This window comes from Vulpes lagopus, chromosome 3 (assembly GCF_018345385.1).
Source record: "Vulpes lagopus strain Blue_001 chromosome 3, ASM1834538v1, whole genome shotgun sequence".
Taxonomy (NCBI): domain Eukaryota; kingdom Metazoa; phylum Chordata; class Mammalia; order Carnivora; family Canidae; genus Vulpes; species Vulpes lagopus.
In genome coordinates, this window is record NC_054826.1 from 117,095,211 (window position 1) to 117,115,245 (window position 20,035).

Here is a 20,035-nt window from a genome sequence, read left to right on the forward strand (position 1 = left end):
CCAAGAGGCTCAGGGCGGTGAGGGGCAGCAGCACGCAGGAGAGGGGCCGGGGTCCGAACCCCGACTGTTGGAAAGCACGCAGCTGTGAGATAGAACATAGGGACTCAGGGTGCCTGGGTGGCTCTGTGGTTGAGCATCTGCCTTTGGCTCAGGGTGTGATCCCAGGGTCACGGGATCGAGTCCCACATCAGGCTCCCCACAGGGAGCCTGCTTCACCCTCTGCCTCTCTCTGTGTGTCTCTCATGAATAAATGAATCTTAAAAAATAAAAAACATGGGGGTGTCCAGAGACCCAGTTGTTGGCCCTCGCTCCTCTTCCCCCATACCCAGCCTGTCAGTGATGCCATGGCCTTCCCATTAGTGCTCTGAGCCTCAGTTTCTCCATCTCTGGAATGGCAATGTGAATGCATCTAGCAGTTTCGCCATGAGGCTGCAGGGAGAGGCGCTCAGTGGATATGAAATGCAGGTGGTGGTGGGCGTCGCTGCGTGGGGCCCCCGAGGACTGGGTGGCTGGGATCCCCCACACCTACCTAGTGCTGGAAGTAAGCTTGGGTTCTCTGTTTGGCAGACGTACTCCGGCCTCTTCTGCGTGGTGGTCAACCCCTACAAGCAGCTGCCCATCTACTCGGAGAAGATCGTGGAGATGTACAAGGGCAAGAAGCGGCACGAGATGCCGCCGCACATCTACGCCATCGCCGACACGGCCTACCGGAGCATGCTGCAGGGTGAGCGCGGGCTGCACGGGCGCTGCAGGGCCTCTGTCCCCGCCCCGGGATTGCCTGGGCCCCCGGCCTGCTGTCCCCGCCAGGAATGCGGAGGCGGGCGGGCCGCGTGGGTCCCAGGAGCCTTGTGACTGAAAAAGGGAAAAAGGCAGCTGAACGCCTGGGTGCACGGCTGGGAGGGCGAGGGCAGGCACACGGCCTGGGCAAATGTGGGGGGTGCCCGCCAGCCGGCTCCGCACTTGCAGCCAGCTGTGGCTCACCCCCAGGTGCTGCCAGAGGTCTTCTCCTCTCTGGCTTCAGTTTCTCCGGCTGTAAAAAGGGAGTGTTAGGGTCCCTCTTGCAGCTGGTGGAGATTCTCATGGAGGCTTGTCCAGACTGAAGATCTTCACCTATTACCTCCGTGTTTGTGCATTATTATCACTATTACTATGATCAATGAGCTCCTTTTTTTTTTTTTTAAAGATTTTATTTTTTTATTCATGAGAGACACACAGAGAGAGACAGAGACACAGGCAGAGGGAGATGCAGGCTCCATGCAGGGATCCCGATGTGGGACTCGATCCTGGGACTCCGGGATCATGCCCTGTGCTGAAGGCCGGTGCTAAACTGCTGAGCCACCCAGGGATCCCCTATTAATGAGCTTTTAATGGAGGAAAAATATACATACAGTAGAGGATGTAAAGTGCACAAATTTAGTGTCCAGATTTAAATTAATTTTGGTGTATGTCTTCATATGCCACTGCTCAGATCAAGATGTGAAATCTTTCCAGAAAGTTCCTTCACGCCTCTTCCCAGTCAGTACCTCCCCTATACCCCCCAAAAGTAACGGCTATTCTGACTTCCATCACCATCAGTTTTGCCTGTTCTTAAACTTCATAAAAATGATGTCCTTATGTTACTTAATATTTTTCTCATCAGTTTTCTCCCCCACAATCTAGTTCAAATGGAACAAAAAAACAGCAGTATATTAGATTTAGTTAAAAGCCTGGATTCTAAAACAGGGGTGCCTGTGTTTAAATCCCAGCTCTGGGGGCACCTGATCCCAGGATCCCGGGATCACGCTCTGAGCCAAAGGCAGACGTGCAACCACTGAGCCACCCACGTGTCCCTCTGAGTTGTAAGCTTTATCTGTTCAACAACCTTGGTCCTCCCTCAGTGAATCCTTTTGCCTGAAAACAGTTGAGCCCTTGCATTTCTCCTCATGTGTTTTGGATGCATTGTATAAAGGGCAGCACCCATCCCAGTGTCATTGGCCTTTGGGGAAGGGTAAGAGGATTTTCTTTCCTGTAAGTGGATCTGGTCTTGAGACACAGGAGTTCTCCCATCCTTACATTGGGAGAGGGCAACAGAAAAGGGCTTGGGCTGTCCTAAAGCTGTGTATAATTATTATGTGATTATGAGGTGTGAATAATCCTGAGGTTGTGAACCAGCAGCTGGTAGGCTGCATCCAGCGTTCAGATAAGTTTGGCTTGGTCCACACAGAGTTTTAAGGTACTTGAAGAATCTTAAAAAGTCATCAACTTTTTTAAATTGGGAAATTATACATAAAATGTGTGTGTCTTTTTCTAGGGGCATGAATTTCCCAGTGTCGCAGTCCTTACCTGGCTTGGGGCACTCATTTATATTAACTACCTGGCCCTACCTCTGAGGGTGTGCTGAATCAGGAATTGAGAGCTCAGTTCTGGAGATCCCCTGAGGGTAGGGATCCAGGTGTGCCTAAGAGATACCCCCCAAGGTAGAAGGGCTGAATAGAAGTGCCCCCAGATTATTGACAGAGTTAGCCAAACCCCACCAGTATGGCCCAAACTGCAGACATGGGGCAGCCATTACCTTCAAAGGCGAGCAGATGGAGCCTTGCAGAAGGGGCTGTGGAGATGGAATCTCAGGTTGTGAAGGATGGCTCCTGGAGTTAGGGATGTGTCTTTGTTTAAATAAATAAATAAACTTTGTGTGCTGCCTTGATGGAAAAGTTTGCAGGGATGGTTCACACACCTTTTTAAAGAAGCTAAACATCACCAAGTTAGAGTGTTCATGTCATTTGGGGTGCTTTTAAGTTGCACAAAAATATAACACACCATATGGCAACTACTTAAAGTGGCTCTAATTAGGAGCCACTTCATAGGAGTTTGTTATTTCACATAATAAGAAGTGTGCAGGTTGATGGGTTAGTTAATTCAACAGCTCAAAAACAGACTTTTGGGGGGATTTTCTTGGCTTCTCCCTCATGGTCACAGGATGGCAGCCATAGCTCCAGATACTACATCCTCGTGCGACGATATCCAAAAGCACGAAGGAAGCAAAAAGTTAGGTTCTTTCCCTCTGTCTCTTTTTTATCAGGGAGAAAAACCTTTTCCAGAAACTCCTCAGAAGACATCCCCTTACATCTCATTGGCTAAAACTTGGTCGCATGCCAACCTCTAAACTCTGGTTTAGATGGTTACAAAGAGGACTGGGACATTAGTGACTGTTTGTAATTATGTCTCCTTGACTAAACCTTTGGTCACATGCCAACCTTTAAGCCACTCATTGGCAAAGAGGACCGAGACCTTCATAATTGGTTTAGACTATTCCTGGTTCTTTCCTTGGAGCTGAGGGAACTCCCACAAGCACATTTACTCTGAATACCAGAAAAATGAAATTCTGTTAGCAAAGGAGAAGGGGGGAGTGACAGGTAAGCACTGCCACAGTGCTCTTAAAATACACATGTGTGACTTTAAAAAAACCTTTAATATTTAATGTTCATCCTAGAAAAATTAAAACATTTATTTAAGCTACGGAGAACATATCAGCACCCACGATTTTGTCACCCAGAGATCACCACCATTAACACTTGGGTACGTAGCCTTTCATGTGATAACTGAGCTGAACTTCCTGAAGTGAAGGAATTTTTGATTGTCTGAAAATAATTGATTCCAGGAAAAAAAATCACTTAAAACAGGGACCAAATTTTCACTGGAAGGGGGTGGGGGAAAGGGTTTGTCTAGGCTGGGGAAATGACATTGCAAATTGTCAGTCTATTTTATCTACATTTAATAGGAGTTTGGTTATAAATGCAACTAGATGCTAGTTCTTAGATTGAGTATAAAATTAAGGGATTTTTTTTTTTTTTTGCTTTTATTTCAGACAGAATCACATGAGATAACACAACATTCTTCATACCATGTTTGATTCCTGCAGCAGGAGCTAAGGAAAATAATTTTTGCAGACTTATTAGAAGGGTCACCAGTCTTCCCAAGTGTTCTTTTGTGTTTGAGGGTGCTTCATAAAACCCCCGTCGTGTTGTTGTTCATAATGATTCTGCGATATTTAGTGAATTAATCTGACTTGTGTGTGTGTGTGGGGGGGTGGCCTTTCCAAGCTCATTGACTTCGTGACACCCTGCAGCTTCAAAGAAATCTGCAGTTTTGCAGAGCTGCTGCTTTGTTCTGTGTATCACAATGATGGTGGGTGTTGCTTCCCAATAATCGGTAAGAGAGAGCTGCTGAGTTGGTGGGCAGTGGTGTGCAGGCTGAAGAAGGATGCCTCAGTGAGGTCTGATTTCCTAAGCAGTTGACTCAGTGAAGGATATTTTTGTGTTGTGGTCCTGTTGCTTTCCTAGACAACCTCTCCACTGAGGGGCGTTGTGACACTAGATGAGGAGGAGGATCCCCAGTGTTAATATATTGTCTCCCCTCTAGGCTCTGGGCTATAACACAAAATCACATTGTGAAATAGTATGGGCAGCTCCGGTGGCTCAGTTTTAGTGCCGCCTTCAGCCCAGGGCATGATCCTGGAAATATGGGATCGAGTCCCACATCGGGCTCCCTGCGTGGGGCCTGTTTCTTCCTCTGCCTGTGTCTCTGCCTCTCTCTCTCTCTCTCTCTCTCTCTCTCTCTCTCTCTGCGTCTCTCATGAGTAAATAAATAAAATCTTAAAAAAAAAAAAGATTTCTTAAAAAAAAAAAAACATTGACACATTGTAACAGTGACAAGGGTGAGCACACCCATCCATAAAAGATCAACTTTATTTTGTTTCAATTTTTTTTTATTTAGTGTCAATATTAACAGCTGCTACATATGGGTTCATTTTGGCAATACCTCATACTTTCTGGAAAACTTACTAATGATAAATTCCCATGAAACAAATCATGGAGGTGAGGGGGAAATGCAAGCTTGGGAAAAATAACTTTTTCTCTATAAAGTGGAAGTTTGTTTTTTTGCGGAGGAAGGCATAGGCCCAGTTTGTGACCCTGTTGATGAAGATCGCGATCCCACGGTGTAAGGCCACTCTGCTGGGACCCACGTTGAGCTTTCGTTGTAAAGGGAGCAGCCCTTTAGGCTTCCTCCCTAAATCCTTTTGTAGAACAAGATGGGGTGTGAAGAGATGGGGTTGGGGAGGGATGGATAACACACACGCTGAACGTAGAATATAGAATGCAATGTTTGCATGTGTTACATGAACCCCTAAATTCCCAAGGACCCATACGCTGCATAGGAGCCAGACTCTGTCCTCGTCTGTCCAGCATCTGCCCGGCACATGGTAGCTGCTCAGTTAATATGTGTTGATGAATGAATGAATGAATGAATGTACTTAATCACTAATTCTTCCCCAAACTCTCCTTTTTAAACATGTTGATCTCCTTTTACTACGTCTAGATATGTGTTGAGGACGCTACCTATACCTCGTCCTCGAGGGTGATTACTACTGGAGCCTTCCAACCTGCCCTGGCTACCCTCTATGACAGGTAGCTGACATCTGGGACCTTCCTTATCATGCTTGGACTTGACTTCAGCCCTCTCTTGGTGGATTCCTTGTTTCTGGGTTTCCATGTCTTCCTCTTCCTTGATTTTCCCTCTTGCTTATACCTGGAGCACCTTTTCTAGTACCTTCTCAAGTAAGGCTATAGATGAGACAGATTGGGATCCTGCATATCTCAACTGAAGACTTGATGATTCCCTGATATGTAAGGGCCCATTCAGCCCAGTTAAAATTTTAAGCAACAAATACTTTTCTTTCAGAATTTTTAAGGCATGCCTTCATAGCCTTCTAGCTTGCTTCGTTTCTGAGAAGATAAAAGCCAATATGATTTTTTTTTTCCAATCTGATTCTTAATCTCTTGTGTGTGACCAATTTTTTTTTCTTCTCCTCTGGAAGCGTTTAGAGCTCTCTTTATCCCTGTGTTCATGATGATGGGATTTGTCACGGGTCTGCTTTCACCCACTGTGCTAGAGGCTTCGTGGATGCTCTTAATCTATAAACTCCTGGCGTTAAATTCTGGGAAATTTTTGTGAATTACTTCCTTGATGATTTATTTCTCTCTGTGTTCTCTGTTCTGCTTTTCTAGAAGTCTTCTCATGTCCAGAATTGAACTGTTCCCTTTTTCATCTCCTTCTCTTCTTCTTTTTTTCTGGGCTGTCACCTCCTAGTGATTTATTTCAACTTCTGTCTGATGTATTAGTAGCTTTCTTCAGACGTCTGCTGATTCTCCACTGTCTGTTCATCTGGGATGATCCAGTGCAATGTTGCCAGGTGCTCAACAGGCTTTGCAGGAGGAGCTTGCTGGTGATGAGCTTAGCTATAGTTTGGTTAGAGCTGGGCCATTGCACTGGGGCACTTCTGATAGATCTTTCCATCTTTTCTTGTCCTTGGGCTGATCAGCTTTTTCAGGGAAGATTCATGCAATCTTCTTCCTGGAGGGTAAAGATCTGTCTACCGTCGTTTTGAGGGTCTAGTCCAGAGGCTAAGCATTTCAAACTGTGGAATGAAACTTGCAGATTATCCTTTCAGTACAGTCCCTGGTGCCCCTCACCCCTCCAGGAATTTTATTCTTCAGAAAATAAAATCTGCCTCCTGCTATGGGCCATGGCAAGGGCAGTCACTTGTATCTTGCTTATCTAGCACCTTCTTAAACAGACTTGCAGGCAATCCTTGTATTTGCATGTGTCCTCCTTTGCCCTGTCTTCACGAGCCCCCTGCTGCCACCAGTTACTGAGGGGACAGGGGGTTCTGTGATGAAATTGGGTCGCTTCTAGCTTTCCCCACTACCAGCTTAGACTTCTTTCCTGGGCCTGTCCTCACTCATCCCATTTTCTGGCTTCCAAGACTTCATTACACTTCATTCTTTTCCAGTTCATTTCAACTGGTTCATGTGTGGTTGAAAAATCCCTTTACTGGAATTTTACTCAGGTTAGGGGAGGAAGAAGCAGTAGCTGTGTGTGCCCAACCCACTATTCCTCAATGGAAATTCCCTCAAACCTTCTTTTCAAAGAAGTGATAATCACAATAGTGGATTTTCCCCCCCAAATCACAATAGTGGATTTCCCCCCAAAACGTATTATAAGTCATCTCTACATCCAATGTGGTGCTCGAACTCACAATCCCAAGATCAAGAGTCAAATATGCTCTACCTACTGAGCCAGCCAGGGGCCCCAGTGATAATGGATTTTTACTATGTGCCTCCTCTGTGCTCAGGGATTTACAGGAATATTTCCAGTAATCCTAACCCCCAACCTGCAAGGCAGACAAGATCAGATTAAGATCTTTAGAATTAAGCCTTGGGGTGCCTGGGTAAATCAGTCAGTTAAGCATCTGCCTTCAGCTCCGGTCATGATCCCAGGGTCCTGGACTCGAGCCCCACATCAGGCTCCCTGCTCAGCAGGGAGTCTGCTTCTCCCTCTCCCTCTGCTCCTCCCTCCCCCCAGCTTGTGCTCTCTCTCTCGCAAATAAAAAAATCTTTTTTAAAAAATAAGTAAAATAAAATTAAGACTATTATAGTGTCCACATGGGTAATCCAGAATAAAAACAATACTAAATTATAAAGTCAGGAGGGCCAACAACGTTTTTATTTTTCCCCATCACATTTCCGTTGCTATTTTTAAAAAATATTTTCTTTATTTATTCATGAGAGACACACAGAGAGAGGTAGAGACACAGGCAGAGGGAGAAGCAGGCTCCCCGCAGGGAGCCCGATGCAGGACTCGATCCCAGGACCCTGGGATCACGACCTGAGCCAAAGGCAGACTTTCAACCACTGAGCCACCCAGGTGCCCCCCCCCCTTGCTGGTTTTTATAAAACAGCAAATACCAAATCCTTTCAAAAGTTTTCAACTTCTCCTCCCTTCATCCCCGAGGTGTGCGTGTGCACGTGGGCCTGTGTTTATATGACTTGTGCACACATCCAACCCTGGAGGCAGGTGCAATTATTAGCTTCATTTTAGAGCCTAGGAAACTGAGGCTTGGGGAGGTGAAGAACTTGCCAAAGGTCCCGCCGTGAGTGTCGGAGCTGGATTTGAACTTGGCTTATCTGCTGCCCACGCCTAAGGCTTGCCGGTTGATGGGTGGCCCTAGCTGCTGCATTGAGCCCCTAACGGTCCCCAGGGAAGGTGGTTTGCTCCTGGAAAGGTCTCTCATCTTACCTGTCAGGCTAAGCCCTGGCAAAGTGACTGCTAGGTGATCGGGGTAAATTAATAGGGTGTTAAGTGGGGAAAGCACCACTATTGAGGCTTTCCTGATAAGCCACTTCAGATCTCCTGCCTCCCCTGCCCGGGTGGGGTGGGGGGCCTGGGGGAAGGATGTGAAAGGCACATAGGATTGATTTCCTTCTGATGTGTTGAGTGGAGCCCTCAGGATTTGTTACTCTGTGCAAGATAGCAGCTGGGAGTGTTTCATCCTCATGTAGTTAGCACCAAGGGCCACTATCAGTGGATTAAAAAAGAAAGCACAGCCGGTGGGCCTCTATCAGCTCGGGGCTCTTGGCTGAACCCTCTTCAAACTGAAGGGAAATCTGGGAGATGGCATGATCTAACCTCTAAGCTCTCTGCTTTGCAAGTTTTCACACTCAGTGGCATCCCTCTCTCTGGGGTCAGCAGGCCCTAGGGTGCTGCAGGGGCCTGGGGGCTCCTCAGGCTCACCCCCTCCCCAGAGGCTGCTCTGGAAGCTTGGCAGGGAGAGGGATGACACCGATGTCCCCCTGGCTGACCGCTATGGAAAGCCTGCAGGGCTCGGCCCTCTCCGGCACCATGCAGGACCGTACCCAGCGGCAGAGCCTGCCCACTGGACAGACCGATGAAACCGACCCTCACGGTACCAAGCAAGTTGGCCCTAGAGCCCGGTGTCCCACCTGGAGGTGTCCCCTCTGCTGCCCTTGAAGCATTTATCTTCCCTCCAAGGCTGGTAGTATGGTAGTGGGGTGCTGTTACCCCCATTTCACAGACCAGGAAACCGAGGCCCCAGGAGGCTGAGGGGTAGGCTTAGCCCTTCTCGCTTGAAAGCGCTGAACCTGGCCCGATACCCTGTGCCCTCGGGACAGAATCGCTGCTGTCCAGAATCACTTCTCTCGAACTCTCCATTTCGGATGACATTGATGACGGCCCTGGCGACGATCAGAGCAGGTGCTGAGGGCCTCAACGTGCAGGGGCAATTTTAAGCTTTGTGCACCCAGTCTTCACTGTTTTCATGTCCTTGAAAGGTGTGGATTTTGGTACCTGTGTTCCTCGTAAGAACAGTGTCTTGCCTCAGAGGTGGAGCCTGGCAGTCATTCCAGGTGGCTTTGCTCCAGAGACCGTGCTCCTTTGACAATGTGGCCCCGGAGAGCGGGGACCAGATGCGTGGTTGGAGATTTTGCAGCGGCTCTTGCCTCTGCATCTGGCCTGGTGGCAGGGAGGACAGACGGTGGCTCCGTCTGCCCGGCTCGGTCCTCACCGAGGCCCTGGGACGTGTAGCTATCATGAGAGGTTCACATTCTTTGCCAGGAAAAGAGGAAGGAGAAAGGATCATCTGATTCTGATGAGCCTTTTATGGACCGCCTGTAGTGTCTTACTCGAAGGGGTGAGAGCTCCGGAGAATTCTTTTTTTTTCCTTTTTTTTTAACAAGCAGTAAGTATTGAGTTGAAGAAGCAGGCATGCTTAGGGGGCTTGGGAAGCTCTGGCTGGTGCCTGTTGTTCCCTCGGTGTTCTGCTGACCTCAAAGAGAATCTGGCTCCCTGTTCCCCTTTTGATTCAACAGTGTTGAGACCCCACTGTGGGCTGTGGGATGGTGAGGAGGGGCACCATCTACTTGGCGGGGATGAGGCGAGGGAGAAGGCGGGGATTAATCACATCATCCCCACAAATACATGTGCTATGGAAGGGAGTTCCAGGGAGCTGTGAGCTGGACCCTGGGGCCTGTCATATTCTGGGAGGGCAGGCAAGGCGACACATGGGCATAACAAGGAGGTGGCTCTGGGATCCATAGACTGGTTGGGGCTGGAGCAGAGAGAAGGAGGGAGAGTGGGGCCGGGGTAGCTGAGGCCCAAGAGACCACCATGAAAATATTGGTTTTGCCCTGACCCCATCCATCAACTGGCCAGGTCTGCCGTTAAAGATGCCAGTGCTCTGTGTGGGTTTGGGTTCCTGCTGGGGTCCAGCACAAACCCTCAGAGGTATCTCTTCCCACCCAGAATCTCTTCCTAGCAGCTCTGCTGGAGGAGAAGGTGGGAGAGGAAGTCCAGAAGAAGAGAAGGATCCTGACCTGCAGAGTGTGTAGTGGGTTAGGGCATGGGCTCTGGAGCTGGGTTCAAATCCCCGTTCTGCAATGCACCCACTTCTTTGTGTCCGGTTTGCTTTTGTCCTGTGAGGCTAATAATTGGGCCTGTTCCAATTGTGGCAAGGGTTAATTTGGACAGTGCATGGGGAACACGCTGCCTGTTCACAGCAAGTGCAGCAGGTGTTAGCTGTCATCTGGAACCTTCTGGCCTCTGCCTTCATGGGTGGAGGTGACCCTACAGGGACCCAGGCTTGGCCACCTCCCCCTCGCTGGGTCCCCTAGCAGCCTGGCATGGGAAGGAAGAGAAGCAGTGAGCCTGGGTCTGTTCTTAGTCCCAGCTTGGTTTTCTCCTTTTATGGTCAGCCTGCAGGCCTCTGGCTCCCCAGCCGTAAACCACGAGCTTGTGTTTGGGATCAAGCCGAAATAGCTGGTCTGTGGGGAGCTGGGCGTCCCCTGAGAGTCTTCGGGCCCACTTTGGGGGAGGGACCACCGGAGTCCTTTATCTCTTCGGAAAGCTCACCCGCATACTTGCACGTCCAAGGCCAGACCCCAAGTCTGGGGAGAAGGAGAAAGAGGGGCATGTGTAGGGGTGAGTGTGAGGTAAGGAGAGCCCCAGGGCTCCGGGCTGGGTGAGGCTGGAATGCCAGCTCCAGCCCTGCACACCTCGGCTCCTGGACTGTGTCCTCTCTGTCTGTGGGACCCTCTGTGTCCCAGACCCTCTGCTTGAGAGGCATCTGCTTCGTGGATTCCTACACAATCTTCTCCAGGCAGCTCGTATCACTTCAGCTGCCAAGACTTAAACCATCCCTCTCTCAGGCAGCAGCAAATACCCGTCCTAGGAATTGCTCACTCCTTCTGGTCATTGCTTTGCCCATCTGACTCCCACACTGCCTTGTAAGCCTCTCGAAAGCAGACTTCCAGAGGACTTCATGAATTTCACGTTTCTAGGGGCTGGCACATGGTAGGGGGTCAGGACTTGTTTGCTGAGTGAGTATGTGACCGCAGATGGAAGTGTTCACCCTTGCTTCTGTCTCGGTTGCCTTGACAGAAGAAGAGATGCCAATGAGGAAGCATTTCCCCGGTACCTACTATGTGTCAGGCACTGTTCCTGGCACCTGAGAACAGGCACAGCCCTTGACCTTCAGCATTTCAGGGCTGGGAGGAGAAGCATTGAAAGCAGTTTTGTAACTTGTGAAAAACAAATAGCTCTGTGTGAAGTTTAAGGAGTCCAGGCTCTCGATTCAGACATGGTATAAGCTTAGCATCGTTTTTAAAAAAAGTTTTATTGTGGGGGCGCCGAGGTGGCTCAGTCAGGTAAGCATCTGCCTTGGGCTCAGGTCATGATCTTACGGTCCTCGGTCCTCGGATTGAGCTCTGAGTCAGGCTCCCTGCTCAGTGGGGAGCCTGCTTCTCCCTCTGCCTCTGCCCCTCCCCCTGCCTGTGCACTCTCTCTCTCTCCATCAAATAGATGAATAAAATCTTTGAAAAAGTTTTATTATATGGTTTATATACCACAAATTAATCCATTTATTATTTTTTTAAATATTTATTTATTTATTTATTCATGAGAGACACAGAGAGAGGCAGAGGGAGGAGAAGCAGGCCCCATGCAAGGAGCTCAATGTGGGACTCGATCCCAGGACCCCTGGATCGCGCCCTGAGCCGAAGGCAGATGCTCAACCACTGAGCCACCCAGGTGTCCCAGATTCATTTAAAGTATACAATTCCCTGGTCATTTGTGAATTTACAGGAGTATGCAGTCATCACAATCTAATTTTATATTTCTTTCACCCTCCCCCAGCCAAAAAATTGTGTGCCCGTCGGTAGTCACCTCCCTGTCCTACCTACAGTTCCCAGGCGATCGCTTGTCTACTTTCGGTCTCTTTAGATTTGTCTACTTTGGACACTTCCTATCAATGGAATGAATGCTACCAGATGTGGCCCTCCCTGAGCAGAATGGCTTCATGTTGTAGCAAGTGTCAGTGCTTTATTTCTTCTTTATGGTGGAGTAATACTCCACTCTATGGACGTACCCCATTTTGTCTATCCCCTTAGCATCTGATGGATTTCTTTTTATTGTTTCTACTTATGAGCTATTATCAATAATGTAAAGTAGTGTAATTTTTACAAAGTTGGAAAAGAAAAACCCTGCCTGTCCTATCATGGATAAATGACCGGTTATTTTTCCAGATAATCTGTACCCTTTCCTGCTACAAAATATTGAGGTGAAACAATGATCGTAATGAGATTAAGTGCTATGATGGAGGGAACCTTTGGACTCTCAAAGCCAGGGCCACCACTAAGCCACATGGTGTCTTTGTAAAAATAGAGAAAGGCACTCTTTTCTCAAGGCACTTTTCCTCCACCTGTTAGAAGATTGTCTTAATAAATGTACAAATCTATAATGACCCATGTGAATGGTTCCCTCTAGAGTTACGCAGTGTATGACCTGTACCACTGTCCATGGTAGCCCCAGAGGGGGCATGCAGTAGAAGGGCCTCCAATTTAGCTCTAGGGAGGTATAGAGTCAGAGAAAAATCATAGAGGAGGTGACTGTCAAGATGCCGTTTCAACAATGGATTGGGATGGGGCACCTGGGTGGCTCAGTAGGGTGATCATCTGACTATTGGTTTTGGCTCAGGTCATGATCTCAGGGTCATGAGACCAAGCCCTGTGTCCAGCTCCATGCTCAGCAGGGGGGCTGCTTGAGATTCTCTCCCTTTCCCTCTGCCTTCCCTCTTCCCCCCACTGCTCATGCTTGCTCTCTCTTGTTCTCTTTCAAATAAATAAATCTTTAAAAAAAATAGTGGATTGGGGTATATACCCTAAAGAATTGAAAATGAATTCTCAAATAAAAACTTGTACTTGAATGTTCAGAGTAGCACTACCCACAATAGCTGAAAGATAGGAAACAACCCAAATGCCCATCGTTGGACAAATGGACACACAAAATATGGTATATCCATGTAATGGAATATTAGCAAGCCATAGAAAGGAAGGGAGTTCGGACACATGTCAATAACAGGGAGGAATTGTGCAAACATGCTAAGTGAAACAAGGCAGACACAAAAGGCTACATTCTGTACAATTGGATTTATGGGAAATGTCTGGAATAGGTAAGAAAAGAGAAGAAAGCAGATTGGGGGTTAACGAAGTGGGGAATGAAGAGTGACCGGTGAATGGGCAGATGAGAATGTTCCGGAACTAGATGTGCCCTAGGCACACCATGCACAGTGCACAACGCTGTGAACGTACGACACACCGCCCAAGTGTTGGCTTTGACTTGGTTAATTTTGCGTTAGGCCAATTTCACCTCCAGGGGGATAAGGAGGAGGAGGAAAATGGGTCAGGCAGGGCCAGAGCGCTGTGGGCAGGAGCGGCAGAGTGCAAAGTTCGGGCGGGGGGGGGGGGGGGTACCCTGCTTCCCACATCCAGACGACTCTTGCTCCCTCGGGTCAGATGGAATATGCTCGGGCTCCGCGGGAGGTGGAAGGCCCCGGGAAGGTGCAGGTCAGCCCGCGGTGCCCACGCCAGGCCTCCCTGCGCCCCGTGGCCAGCGCCGTCAGCTTCCCACGCCTGCAGGCCGTATGTGTTTCCGATGGGAATGTCCCCGGCCTGAGGTCCCCGGTGGCCCCCTGCTGCCTCTCCTGGGGACCTCCTGTGAGGAAAGGCCCCAGGACCAGCGCCTGACCCTATAAATCTCCTGTGCTCTGGGCCAGGCTTCCCAAGGCTGCTGGGGGAAGCCTGACCCCCCTCTCTCTGGAGCAGATGGATCAGGAGAGCCTGTCTGTCTGTCAGTCTCAAAATCATTCCTGAAAATAGTGGAGGTTGTCTGGGCCAGCCCCCAGGGGCGGGGCGGGGTGCCCCTCTGCTTGGTTCTGATCACAGGATGATCTGGGTTTTTTTTTTTTAATATTTTATTTATTTATTTGAAAGAGAGAGAGAGAGAGAGAGAGAGAGTATGAGTAGGGTGAGAGGCAGAGGCAGAAGCAGACTCCCCGCTGAGCAGGGAGCCCAGTGCAGGGCTCGGACCCAAGGCTCTGGGATCATGACCTGAGCCGAAGGCAGGCGCCCAACCGACTGAGCCACCCAGGTGCCCCCTGACTGTTTTTAACGGGTTTCTTATTTTGCTCTGCTCCTGAGCGGGTTTCTCCTTCTGGGCGGAAGTTAGAGACCCACACATCCACATTCCCTGATCCCAGGACGAGGAGCCGGGTTGTACCTATGCCGGGCGCCTCCCACTGCAGATGCCCCATGGACAGGAGAGGTGCCCCTGACTTCAGTCTCTCTCTACAATGCACTGGGGACATTTAAGTTTTTTCCTCTGTTTTAATCTCGGAAGGAGGTGCCACCCGTGTATGAGTGTGGGTTGCCCGAGGAAGGAAAAACAGCCTGCCCCTGCTAGCTGTGAGACTGTGCTCATTTTCTAGGGCTGCTGTACAAACTGCTATGGACTTGGTGGCCAGAGAAATGGGATTTGTTTTCTCTGACCGCTCTGGAGGCCCAGAGTCAAGGCATTGGCCGGGCTGGCTCCTTCTGGAGGCTCTGAGGAAGAATCTGGGTTGTGTCTCTCTCCTGGCTTCGGGTAGTGGCTGGCTCCTTGGCATTCCTCGGCTTGTAGACACATCCCTCCCGTCTCTCCTCCTCCTTCACATGGCCTTCTCCCTGTGTGTCTTTTTTTTTTTTAAAAGATTTTATTTACTTATTCATGAGAGAGAGAGAGAGAGAGAGAGAGAGAGGCAGAGGGAGAAGCAGGCTCCACACAGGGAGCCCGACGTGGGACTCGATCCCGGGTCTCCAGGATCATACCCTGGGCCAAAGGCAGGCATTAAACTGCTGAGTCACTCAGGGATCCCCTCTCCCTGTGTCTCTAATCTCACCATCCTTTCTCTTAATAATAAGAGCTCCGGTCATTGATTTAGATCCTACCCTAAGTCCCGGATCATCTCATCTGGAGATCTTTCATTATACCTGTAACACCCTGATTTTAAATAAGGTCACCTTTTGAGTTTCAGAGCAGACATATCTCCTGGGGTGGGGTGGGGTGGGGGGCGGCGCAGTGACCTGGGGCGGGGGTGCACAGTGACCTGAGGCAGGTCACCTTCCTTCTGCACTCTGTTTCCCTCATCTGTAAAATGGGGGTGAAGCCAGGGCTCACCTCTGGGGCTGCCATGGGAATTAAATGGGTTACGTAGCACCGAAGGAGCTCAGCACAGGTGTGAGGGGCAGTGAGCACTCTGGAGGGGCACTTACTGGGGGCATTGTGGGTAGTGGTGGCTGTTTCCCTTCTCTGTGTCCTAAGCTTCGGGGTTATAGTGGTTTCCTCAAGAGCAGTAAAGAGTATTTTTTGCATTGGCCAATTTTTGGCGAGATGAGGGGATGGCAATGCATGCCCATAGCACAAACATGAACAGGTTAGAAGCAGATGGCATGAAAGTAGGTGTCCCACCTGTTCTGATTCTCAGGAACCCTCTCCTCAGGGCCAGCCACTGCGGGCCGTGTCAAGTTGGTGGCTTCACTGTATAGCCAATGCGTATATAGGTACTTGAGGGTGTGTGTGCATATATACGTGTATGTGTGTGTGTGCATGTGTAGCGATATACCTCTTTTTATTTATTTCTTTAGAGAGAGCATGGGCAAGTGGGGTGGAGAGGGAATCTCAAGCTGAGCTTATGACCCTGGGATCAGGACTTGAGCCTAAATCAAGAGTCAGATACTTAACCGACTGATCCACCCAGATGCGCCCCTATGTTGGACTTTTAAAGAAACTTCCAGGGGTACCTGGGTGGCTCAGTGGTCAAGTATCTGTCTTTGGCTCAGGGCGTGATCCTGGAGTCTTGGGATCAAGTCCCACATCGGGCTCCCTGCATGAAGCCTGCTTCTCCCTCTGCCTATGTCTCTGCCTCTCTCTCTCTGTGTGTCTCTCATGAATACATAAATTCGTAAATTAAAAACCTTTTAAAGAAGAAAGAAAGAAAGAAAGAAAGAAAGAAAGAAAGAAAGAAAGAAAGAAGAAAGAAAGAAAGAAAGAAACTTCCAGAGTGGGAGAGTGTTAAGTTGCAGTGATCGGCAACACAGCATGTCAGGAAGATCACTCTGAGCAGGAAGGTGTTTGGAAGAGGACAGGGCGAGATCCAGGGAGATCTTTGGCGAGGTGTGGATTGAGACAGCCCGAGCCCCATGGCAGCAAGGACAGAGCCAGGGAATGGATTTCAGAAACACTTGCAGAAATTTCAGAAACTGGATGGATTGCAGAAAACTTGGGCGTTGCCTGTCAGCAGATAGGATGCCCTGATTTCTCAGTTATAGCTAATTGGCCGATAACTGAAGGCGTCGGTAACTGTCCCCATATCCCTCGTAGGACAGAAAATGAGTTCCAGACTCTGGCTTCACCCTCTGAGGCCACTTTAAGAGTAGAAGGTGATCAGTAATGTCTACTTTATCACATTTAATCTCATGGTGCCCTGTGTTCCCCAGCAAGGCTCTCTGGGGGTCAGCCAGAGATCAACCCAGCACTGATATGATCCAGGAAAGGAATGTTTGGAGGACTGTCAGCGGGCTTGCAGGTGGGGTGGGAAGCCTGGAGAGCCAGCCTCAGAAATGGCAGGAATGGGCTTCTCGGGACCTGGGGCAGGGCCTGAGGCCTCTGTCCACCTGCTGTGCTTCCCCATCCTCTTGGCTGGGGGACCCAGTGGGGCAGCCCCCCTAAGACTGAACATGATGGCAGGGGTGGGATCAGAGGCACGTCTCCTAGAGGAACACAGGATGCTCTTCCCAGAAGAGGTGATGTGAGGGGCACCTGGGTGGCTCAGTGGTTGAGTGTCTGCCTTGGGCTCAGGGCATGATCCTGGGGTCCTGGGATCGAGTCCCGCATGGGGGAGCCTGCTTCTCTCTCTGCCTGTGTCTCTGCCTCTCTCTCTCTGTGTCTCTCATGAATAAATAAATAAAGCCTTTTTTAAAAAAAGGAAATGCTAGGTTTTCAAACCCAAACTGTCCACTACCCTACATTCCAGGTGCAGAAACTGAGGCATAGAGGGGTTAAGACTATCCACCCAAGGCCACAGAGCTGAGAAGTGGCTGAGTGGGACCCCGGTCTGTTCTGTCTGGCAGATTGGGATCCCGGGTCCCCACCCCACCCACCCTTGGAGCTGGAGGCGCTGGGATGCCCACGGCCTTCCAAACTAGCCAGGCCCCAGCATCTTTCTGGGGCTGCCTCCAGGACGTGGGGGTAGGGAGGAGTATCTAAAAGAGCCCTGCTGTCCTCTTGGCTCTGCCCTAGGCAATGAGTCCAGTTGGTCCATCACCCCCTTTGGTGGGGCAGGTGTGCAGAAGCTTTGGATGGGGGTGTTGGGGGGAGGCATATCCAGACCCTCAGCTTGGAGCTACTTCTAATTCACAGCCTTTTTTTCTTTCTGTTTGCAGATCGAGAGGACCAGTCCATTCTGTGCACGTAAGTGGAGCCTCTGGTTTTTTTTTTTCCTCCTGTTTTTCTATGGTCGAGATGCAACCTACTAAAGAGAAAAGGTCCCTGAGGGCGAGGCCTTTGCTTACCGTTGCTGATGCCTCGCTTGTATCTGGTGTGGAGTAGATGCACGCTCAATGTTTGCTGAACGGAAGTCCTCGTGCCAAGGTAGGCACATCCCAACTGCCAGTGGGACCTGGCGCCGTCTGGCTCTGCGCCATCCCCCTTTCCTAGAACTCGCATTTATTGAGCACTTACTGCATGCTCGGCCCTGAACTATTGACAGAGTTGTGCCTCTTTGCAGAACAGCTGTGTGAAGGTGGAAGGCATCTCTGTTAGTGAAGAAACCTTGGCTTGTGTTACTGCCCTAACAGGTCACAGTGAGCAAGCACATTTGTGCCGTATTTGGTTGGCATCACTGTGTCTTCAAAGACCCAAATACGTTAGCTCAGTTTAGAATCATTCAGGGAATCTTCTATACTCAGGAACATCCCTCCTGTCATAGGCAGGATAATGCCCAACACCCCCCCACCCCCGCCCAGTGATCTCTGCATCCTAATTTCTGGAAGCTGTATGTCAGGTCACGTGGCCTGGGGGCATGAAGATTGCAGATGCTGTTAAGGTTGCTAATCAGTGGACCTTAATATACAGAGATTGTCAAGGTTATCCAGATGGCTCAGAGTCATCACAAGGTTTTTTTTTTTTTTTTTTAAGATTTTATTTATTTATTCATGAGAGACACAGAGAGAGAGGCAGAGACACAGGCAGAGGGAGAAGCAGGCTCCCTGTGGGGAGCCCGATGTGGGACTCGATCCCAGGACCCCAGGATTGTGACTTGGGCCAAAGACAGATGCTGAACCATTGAGCCACCCAGGTGCCCGCAGGCCTCCTACCTTGACCCCACCTTGCCTTATCCCTTCTGCTCTAGTTTGGAAGAAGAAATACTTCCCAGTAGAAGCCTACAGGATTTTTAAGATGTTTTTTGATAACATGGTCTAATATTGAGGGGACACAGATACCTCAAGAGGGCAGTGCTGTGGTTAGGAGGTGGGCCCTTGGAGGCACAGGGCTAGGTCTGCTTTCCTGCCTCACTGCATGCTGGCAGTTTGTCCTTGGGCAGGCTGGGTAAGTCTGCAAACCTCAGTGTTCTCATCTGTAGAATGGGGATATCAATTGTGACCCCACCCCTGGGGTTGTTGGGAGGACCAAAGGGGCAGTATCGAGGGGGATAACTTAGCATGGTCCCTGGCGTGTAGTAGGTGCCGCCTCATTGTTGGCTGGTTGTCTGATGCAGTGGTGGTATTTTGCCGGAGTTTTGCTGAGCCTTGCTTGTGGGAGGCGCCATGGTGTTCAGGAGAGAAACCCAGGCCTAGGAATCAGAATCCTGGCTGCAATAGAACCTCTACTTGCACAGATCCAAGGATCCCTGAGTTAGACCTCTGTAATTTTTAGGGCAGGATCAACAAAGTATGACCCAAGGGCCAAATCCAGCCCTTGGTCTGTTTTCATAAATAAAGTTTTATCAGAACACAGCCACACCCATTCATGTCTATGTTGCTTGTGGCTGCTTTAGGGCCACTATGACTGAGGGGTGAGTATTTGCAATAGACATCACTTGTGTCCCTCAGAGGCTCAAATATTTACTCTCTGGCCCTTTACAGAAAAAGTTTTCCCACCCTCAGCTTTAGGCGAATCAATAAACTTCTCTCTACTTGCTTTTTCTCTTTTTTTCCATTCTACCATAGAAACAAAATAAATTTTTTAAATTTTCACTTAAATTGAAGTGCAAAATGCATGCGGACACATATTTTATTTTATTTTTTTTTGTAACTGTAAGACTAATGCAGATAAATACCCATAAGTGAACAGTAGGAAGACTTCACCCACAGTCCACTGCCAAGCTTGGCCCCAGTAAATGGTTTTGGGATTTTTTAAAAAGATTTTATTTGTTTGTTTGTTTGTTTGTTTGTTTATTTAAGAGAGAGTGAGAGCACGTGAGTAAGGGGAGAAGCAGAGGGGGAGAGAGAGGGAATCTCAAGCAGATTCCCTGCCGAGGACAGAGGTTAACATGGGACTTGATCTCAGGACCCTGAGATCATGACCTGAGCTAAAATTAAGTGTCAGATGCTCAACAGACTGAGCCACCCAAACTACCCCTCACCCCAGTGAATCTTGATGTAGCTCTTCTTTTTTTTTTTCTATAGGCTGTTTTAAACATAAACATGAACTCGGTTATATGCATACTTTTTTCTCTTACTCTTTTCCATTTGACATTCCACCGACATCACGTTTCCACATTATTTACAAATGTCCCTTTTGGATGACCACTGACCCTCCAGGGAGCCAGTGA

General features: G+C 49.1%; 1 protein-coding gene across 1 annotated transcript in view; it reads left to right on the plus strand.

Moving 5' to 3' along the window:
* Positions 1–20,035, plus strand: part of MYH11 (myosin heavy chain 11) — a 114,469-nt gene that overhangs the window by 24,506 nt on the left and 69,928 nt on the right. The window contains 2 exon segments of the mRNA XM_041749957.1: positions 568–724; positions 17,646–17,673. Coding sequence (XP_041605891.1) covers positions 568–724; positions 17,646–17,673 — 185 coding nt within the window.